The sequence below is a fragment of the Arachis ipaensis genome, chromosome B4 (assembly GCF_059453495.1).
Source record: "Arachis ipaensis isolate K30076 ecotype BB chromosome B4, ASM5945349v1, whole genome shotgun sequence".
In the NCBI taxonomy this organism is placed as follows: Eukaryota; Viridiplantae; Streptophyta; class Magnoliopsida; order Fabales; family Fabaceae; genus Arachis; species Arachis ipaensis.
The window spans coordinates 27,331,340-27,340,180 of record NC_142439.1 but is presented as its reverse complement, the minus strand read 5'-3'; the positions used below and the strand labels follow the sequence as shown (position 1 = coordinate 27,340,180).

At 35.3% G+C, this 8,841-nt stretch overlaps 1 protein-coding gene and 1 pseudogene across 1 annotated transcript; both read right to left on the bottom strand.

The window, feature by feature from the left end:
* Window positions 1-2,978: 2,978 nt before the first annotated feature.
* Window positions 2,979-3,670, bottom strand: LOC107636305 (putative dynamin-related protein 4A). Its single transcript, XM_016339824.3, has 3 exons — window positions 3,639-3,670; window positions 3,150-3,426; window positions 2,979-3,059 (listed from the first exon to the last, which is right to left on the bottom strand). Exons 1-3 carry the CDS (start codon window positions 3,668-3,670, stop codon window positions 2,979-2,981), a joined length of 390 nt encoding a protein of 129 aa, XP_016195310.1.
* A 4,426-nt stretch (window positions 3,671-8,096) lies between these two features.
* LOC148567006 (uncharacterized) overlaps window positions 8,097-8,841 on the bottom strand; it is a 44,462-nt pseudogene continuing 43,717 nt past the window's right edge.

Here is an 8,841-nt window from a genome sequence, read left to right as displayed (position 1 = left end):
ATGAGTGGAAAGAAAGTGGTAAGGAAGATTTGAAAAAGATATGATTTGGAAAAGATTTTAAATTTTGAAAAAAAATCTGAATTTTTAAAAATAATTTTCAAAAATTTGTTTTAAAATTAGAGAGAAAAGATATTTTTTTTTTGAATTTAGTGAGGAAAGAGAAAAACAATAAAATAGCACAAGATTTAAAATTTTTAGATCTAATGCTCCTTGTTTTCGAAAATTTTGGAGGGAAAACACCAAGGAACACCAAACTTAAAAATTTTAAGATCAAGACACAAGGAAAACTCAAGAACACTTTGAAGACTCACAAGAACACAAGAACATGAAGGAAGAACACCAAACTTAAAATTTTTAGAAAACCAAACTAAAATTTTTGAAAAACAAAGAAAAATCAACAAGAAAACACCAAACTTAAAGTTTGGCACAGAATTTAATAGAGAAATTATTATTTTTGAAAAAGATTTTTTTAAAAAAAGTATACCAAACTGCCACGGAGTTAGACCAACGCTCTAGCCAATTGGACAGTAAATGTAACACTTGTTTTGAAGAAGGATATTTTTAACCAAGAACAATAATAAGAGACTCTAAACCAAAAAGAAAAATTTTCCTAATTTAAGAAACAAAATAAACCGTCAGTTGTTCAAACACGAACAATTCCCGGCAACGGCGCCAAAAACTTGGTACACGAATTGTGAATCACACTTTTCACAACTCGTACCACTAACCAGCAAGTGCACTGGGTCGTCCAAGTAATACCTTACGTGAGTAAGGGTCGAATCCCATGGAGATTGTTGGTTTGAAGCAATCTATGGTTATCTTGCAATTCTTAGTCAGGAAGTCAATTATATTTATCAGTTGAATTGCGAATAAACAAGAGAGCATGGGTTAAAGGTTACTTGTTATGCAGTAATGGAGAATATGTTGGAGTTTTGGAGATGCTTTGTCTTCTGAATCTCTGCTTTCCTCTGTCCTCTGATTCACGCATGCACGTCCTTCTATGGCAAGCTGTGTGTTGGTGGATCACCGTTGTCCATGGCTACCATCCATCCTTCCAGTGAAAAGGGTCCAAGTGCGCTGTCACCGCACGGCTAATCATCTGCAGGTTCTCAGTCGTACCGGAATAGGATTTACTATCCTTTTGCGTCTGTCACTACGCCCAGCACTCGCAAGTTTGAAGTTCGTCACAGTCATCCAATCCCAGAATCCTACTCGGAATACCACAGACAAGGTTTAGACTTTCCAGATTCTCATGAATGCCACCATCAATCTAGCTTATACCACGGAGATTCTGATTAAGGAATCTAAGAGATATTCATTCAATCTGATGTAGAACGGAGCTAATTGTCAGACACACATTCATGGATTGAGGAAGGTGATGAGTATCACTGATCATCACCTTCTCCATAGTTAGGCGCGAATGGATATCTTAGAGAGGAACACGCATGTTTGAATAGAAAACAGAAATACTTGCATTAATTCATCGAGACACAGCAGAGCTCCTCACCCCCAACAATGGAGTTTAGAGACTCATGCCGTCAAAGAGTACAAAGTTCAGATCTAAAATGTCATGAGATACAAAATAAATCTCTAAAAGTTGTTTAAATACTAAACTGGTAACCTAGGTTTACAGAAAATGAGTAGACTATGACAGATAGTGCAGAAATCTACTTCTGGGGCCCGCTTGGTGTGTGCTGGGGCTGAGACTAAAGCTTCTCACGTGCCTGGGCTGTTTTGGGCGTTCAACACCAGGTTGTAACCTGTTTCTGGCGTTGAACTCCATTTTGTAACTTGTTTCTGGCGCTGGACGCCAGACAACAACATGAAACTGGCGTTGAACGCCAGTTTATGTCATCTATCCTTAAGCAAAGTATGGACTATTATATATTGCTGAAAAGCCCTGGATGTCTACTTTCTAACGCAATTGAAAGCGCGCCATTTGGACTTCTGTAGCTCCAGAAATTCCATTTTGAGTGCAGAGAGGTCAGAATCCAACAGCATCAGCAGTCCTTTTTCAGCCTGAATCAGATTTTTGCTCAGCTCCCTCAATTTCAGCCAGAAAATACCTGAAATTACAGAAAAACACACAAACTCATAGTAAAGTCCAGAAATATGAATTTTGCCTAGAAACTAATGAGAATAAACTAAAAACTAACTAAAATATACTAAAATCTATGTGAAATTAACCCCAAAAAGCGTATAAAATATCCGCTCATCAGTTTCTCACAAAGGAAACAACAGTGTTAGCATCATCAGTGCGGGTAGGAATTGCTTCCACCCATTTGGAAACATAATCCACAGCTAACAATATATAAAAATATCCATTAGAATTTGGAAATGGACCCATGAAGTCAATGCCCCAAACATAAAAAATTTCACAGAAAAGCATAATTTGTTGAGGTATCTCATCCCTCCTGGATATATTACCAAATTTCTGGCATGGGAGACAAGATTTACAGAACTCAGCAGCGTCTCTAAAAAGGGTAGGCCACCAGAATCCACAGTCTAAGATCTTTCTAGCTGTCCTTTGAGGACCAAAATGTCCTCCACTCTCAGATGAGTGACAGGCCTCTAAAATGGACTGGAATTCTAATTGATCTGGCATTTCCCTTATAATAGAAAAGGAGCATAAATACCTGAGCATTGGCTTTAAGAGTGAGATTTTCAGAGACGTCACACTTGACTCTTGCATTGAGCCTTCCATCAGTCAATATTCTCCCCAAAAGCATCAACTAAACCAAGCACAATAAAGGTTGCACCAAACTCATAGTTAGCGGTAGGAATCTTAATAGGCTCTGTTGACTGAGAAGGGATCTCAATAGGCCCCATCGAAACGATGGTCGCAATCAGATTCCAACCAAGAACCAAATAAAAAAATTAGATAAATATTTTTGCATAATTTAATTTGAAGTCAGCTAAAAGATATGAAGAGGTACCTGTGATTGAGGGAGAACTTCTGGTTGAGCATCTTGGTGAAATTAAGTCAGCTTCTCATTGATTTTCTTCACAATTTCGGGCAGAGTTTTGGATATGATCATGCCTTGAACTTGAACTAGCCTCTGTGCCAGAACAGGAACACCAACAATGGATTTGTCAATCTTTGAAAGCATTGGATGAGACTCAAACTAGTTAACATCATCAGCAGTTACCTTCTCCAACAAGCCTTCAGGAGACTTATCAGCCTTTGTTACAACAGCCAAGGTTCTCAAACCAGTTTTATCCACAGATGGAGACATTCTTATGGATTCACAAGTAGTAAAATCAACGGTAGCAGAAAGAACATTCAGAATAATGCTCTCTTCAGGCCTAATATACTCCATGATAATATCCTTGATCTGATCATAGATATTTTCAGGCTGGCCATGAACAGGAACCCTAGTTATACCAGGAAGATCCACCATTGTCAAGTTCCCTCCCAAACTAATACTGACAAAATATTGTAAACAATTATAATTCAGATTCAAACCAATCATGGTCCTCAATCAAAAGTTTGAATTAGTAACTAAAAAAGAAACTGAAAAAGCACATAGATCACAATAAGCAATGAGAAAGCACAGCGATTACGATAAGCAAAAAAAATCATATGAATTTTGAGTTGAAGTCTGGGAAAAATATAATGCTGCCAATACGAAGATCACCTTGAATTTAGAATGCTTGAGAATAGGAGCATCGCCAGTGGCTCTCCGATGAACAACCACTGCCACAAAACCAAAACCCTAGTTCACGCACCATATCGGTTCGAACAGGGGGCAAGAGAGAGGTGGAACCGCGGCTGACGGTGGAACCGATTTTGGTCGCCACGGAGCTAGGGCTTGCGCGAAGGTATGCGAGCCAGAACTGAAGGGGATAAAAGGAGAGAGAGGCGCAGCGGTGGTGGAGCTTGAGCTTGCTTTGTTCTGCGAACGAGAGACACAGGGGCTGTATTCTACTGGTTCAGTGTTTAAAGAAGAGGAGAAGAAGGAGAAAGTAGCTGTGGCGGTTAGAGTGGCTGGCGGTGGCGCTGTGGGTGAGGAAAGGAGAAGAAGAAGATCGTCGGCGGTGGCGCTGTGGGGAATGCTAGGTTTGATTTGTGTGCTGTGAATGAATGGAGCTCGTGGATAAACATAACCTCAACCATCATAAACCTAAAATATCAAATATTTTCGACGGAAAATTTTAAATTACAGGCGGATTTTCCGTCTGTAATAATTTAATAGAATACAGCGTTTTGTCCATTTAATTACAGACAAATTTTCCGTCTGTAACTATTTTTCACGGAAAAAAAATTAATTTTTCCGACAGAATTATCAACGGATTTTTTTTTCCGTCTGTAATTTATGCTAATTCATTTTTTTTTGTTTTCCGACAAAAAATCCCTCTGTAATTCCGTCTGTATTTCCGTGGGATAAAATCCGTCGGAAATATCCCTCTGTAATAACTACTTTTCTAGTAGTGTAGATTTATAAAAAAAAGATAAAAAAATTATAATTATTATTATTATTATTATTATTATTATTATTATTATTATTATTATTATTATTATTATTATTTTCCTTGGCGATAATAAGCAAAAGTTTTTGCATGTAAGAGTATATATATATATAGTTTTTCGACCAACTCTTTCGTATAACGAATGAAATAACATAAATCCCATAACTTAACTGGTACATATTCCGATTTGTTAGGATTTGATGAAATTCAATGCAGAGAGAAATCTCGTAGATAAAAGATTTTCCTAATCGTATTAAAAAGGTCATAAAATTTTGATGCATTTATCTTTTATTTTACATATAATGGATTTACCTGAACCACTACATGATTTTCTTTTAGTCTTTTTGGGATTATGTCTTGTATTAGGAAGTTTAGGAGTAGTATTTTTTACCAACCTCATTTTTTCTGCTTTTTCATTGGGACTAGTTCTTATTTGTATATCTTTATTTTATATTTTATCAAACTCCCATTTTGTAGCTGCCGCACAACTACTTATTTACGTGGGAGCTATAAACGTTTTAATCCTCTTTGCTGTGATGTTCATGAATGGTTCGGAATATCACCAAGATTTTCATCATTTTACCGTTGGGGGTGGAATTATTTTGATGGTTTGTACAAGTATTTTTGTTTCACTAATAACTACTATTCCAGATATATCATGGTACAGGCTTATTTGGACTACAAGACCAAATCAAATTATAGAACAAGATTTAATAAGTACTAGTCAACAAATTGGAGTTCATTTATCAAAATATATATATAAAAACTAACGTCACCTAAGCTTCCTAATTTCATTAATCATCGTCATCAGCATCTCATTTCTCCCTTTAGCGTTAAGAAAGAAAAAAAAAATAGAGAGAGAGAGGGACGTAAGTTCCATGGAACCCGAGAACTTTTGGTTTCAATGTCTTGCGGTTCGTAACTCCAATAAAAAATCTAATCTGGTAAAAGTATTCATATCCTCCTCCTCTACACGTTGGCGCCACTTTTGATCGATGGAAGTTGACGGTGACGTAGCTCTCCTACCCCTTGAGTTCGACCAATTGGAGTTCTAGGAGATACGAGCGATTTTTGACATTTTCTTCTTCAGCAGCTCGATCAAAAAGCTTCTCCAGAATTTTCATTGGCTTTGATTTCGTACGGAGGTAGAAGATTTATTTCAAAATTAACTGTTTTAATTTACGAACGCCATTGAAATTTAGTGAGTAACTGCAAATAATTCATAAATATCTCGTTTGATTAACTGATAAAAATTGATAAAATTGAGATTGCTGGTGATTGTGAATATAATTGAATGTGATGAAATTGGTTGAATTGTGGCTGTAAATGGTGATTAATCTAGGATTATTTATTAATTTGAATATGCTGAGTTGATTATTGAAAACTTGTTGTATGAGTAATTGATGAATTGAGTTTGGGTTATGGCTGTGATTATGACTGGTTTTATTGTTGTGAGTGATTAACTGGTGAGATTGATTTTGGTTTGATGTGTTGGTATTGAATTGAGATTTGAAAATAATTTTTGATATTGGAATTAGTTTGTGTTATTGGAAACGATTGAAAAAAAAAGTTGAGAATAGTTCGGTTGGGACCCAAAAAGGGTAGTGAATTCCAATTTTAAAGGGAGATGCTGTCCAATTTTTGTAAAAATATACGAAAAGTGATTTCATTTTTAAAATCTGATTTATAAGCTTATTTTGAGAAATTATTGATTTGATTTATTAATAATTATTGGTTTGACTTAATAACATAAGAATGATAAGATTTGAAAGGTCTGAATTTTATTAAAATAGAAAGTGGCTTAACTTAAAAAAAAAACGTTTTAATTATTGAAAACTATTTGATTTCGATTTATTACAGAAAGTCTTATTTTCAGCTTGATTTATTAAGGAAGTAAAAGGTTTTACACTCAGTTTTTTTGAGAATAGATTTTGTTTCAAGTTATTATTTAAGTTCGGTTTGTTAAGAGAAAGAAGGAAAGAGAAAAGAGAATACGACACATGTGATTATGAAATGAATAAAAAGTCACGAGAGGGTGACAGAAAGTAACTAGTTAGGGTGTCGATGTGAGAATGTTAAGTCATGGGCTTTATGTGTGAATAATTGTGCAGGATACCCGTGTGTATAGAATGGCTTCCAGGAGAAAGTGGCACATGCTTCAGCTGGAGAATCAGTGCCTGCAAGTACTTGCAGAGGTCATGTTCGACATACTTCAGCTGTAGAATCAGCGCTTGCAAGAAGTAGAAACTTGCAGAGGTTATGCCATTGGAATGCCTTATTTGACTTGCGAGTTGGATTGCGTCGGGTGCGGGTCGAAACCGACAAATGAGCTCATTACCTGCGATAGGACTAGACATGCATCATCATTGTTTGCACATTTGTATTTGATTGTGTTTGCTTATCTTGTCTCTCTGTGATTGTGCTGTTTGTCTTATTGCTATTTGTTTGTGTGTTGATCTGTTTCCTGTGCTATTAATTTGTGTATTGAGGTGATTGAGAACTGAGATTGTGATTGAGATTTGTCTTAAGTTCGGAAATTTAAAGAAGGTAATTAATTATATAAAGTAATAGTAAAAAGTATTTTCAAAAGGTTTGATAAAAATATGGTTTTATTGAGTAAAGTTAATTATTTGCATTTTATTTCATTACTCTTTCGGCATTCCCATTCCCTACTGAGAATGTGTGGTTTGTTCTCACCCCAAAATCTTCCACCCTTTCAGTGACACCGTTTCAAAAATTCAGTTTGAAGCTGCGAGCGAATATTAGTCTTATTTGAGTTAAGTTTATGTGTTGAGTTGCTTTCATAGAATTCCCTCGCCCTTGTTATTTAAGATTTTATTTTATACAAAGGGATAGGAGTTGTAACTGAGTTTTATTTGAATTCTGTTGTATGATATTTATTATTATTAATAACTATGTGATTAGTATTACTTGAGGATCTTTGATATATGATTTAAATTAATAAAAGCAAACTTTTCAGGCATTTTCTTAAAAATTGAAACGCGATATCGACGTAAAGGCTCAATATTAAACAGATAATAAAAGAAAGCAGGTTAGTAACTCCTTACTTTTGGTACGATCATAACGTGCTAAAAGTTAAGGTGTTACAATACTCAACTCCATACCTTCCATTCATTTTACAACACACTACACCCAATATTCTCAATCATTCAATAACTAACTCCCTACATATACACATACATCTTCACAATCCCTCAACCTAAATCAATGGCAAGCATACTCATGTATACACATAATTCCCTTGTCACGTATTCCAACATATACACTTAACCCTTTTATTCAACAATTACCAACAATAAATACTCCACACCACGCTCATGAATGGCTCAACATTTATATCAAGAATTGCTAATTTATATCAAGTACACTAAATCAACTTCCATCAAACTTAATTGAATTCATCATCAAACACCAACACCACACTTTCAGCAAAATCATCAATCACTATTCATTCTCAATATCATTCAATAAATGCATCAAAGTTACTAAACATTAACATATTTACACATTTCAACTTATCCTAGGGTCGTTTAGCCTAAGTTTTCACAGAACATTACATATTAAATATGCAAAACCTAAACCATACCTTGGCCGATTTCCGCGTATTAATCCGAGGTAACCCACAAGGCAAAGTTGTAAGCCTCAACCGCCAAAAATCCAGCAACTAGAACTCTCACCAAGCTTCCAACATATCCAATTACCTCATATCACATATTTACATGCACCTAACATAATTATCACAAGCATATTTCCAAAATTCAATACCCAAAACACCAAATTAATGAATTAACTAGAGTTCTAAGATTCTAACCTTACCAACGGAAAATTGGGGCAAGATCCGGCAAGTCCACCAAGTTAATTTGATTCTAAACACTGAAATTGAACAATTTTCAACATAAATTTTCGAAATTGGGAAAAAGTGGCTGAGAAGAGAATAGTGAGTTACCTACCAAATTGTTCCATGGGTTTTATAGAGCTCGTCGCGGTGAACGCGTGGTCGTAAACAGTTCGTCAATGGGAGTTTCGGATCAAAAGTTATTGAGAAATGAAATTTGAGTGAGGGTTTAGAAGTGCTACATGCTCTCTCCCTTCATGCTGAGCTTTCCAGCATGTTTGCATGCCAAATGGGGGAGGAGAATGAGCTGTGCTCATTTGATTAAGGGGAGTTAAGTTGGGCTTGGGTCTAATACGAATCTGGTTCGATCGGTTCGGCTCGTTCAGTTCAATCTTGAGCCAAATTTTTTGAAATTAATATCAAAATTTTTATTTTAATTAACTCTATGTTATTTTAATATAAATTTTATATTTCTAATTTATTTTATTAAAATTTAATTTATTAATTAATTATTC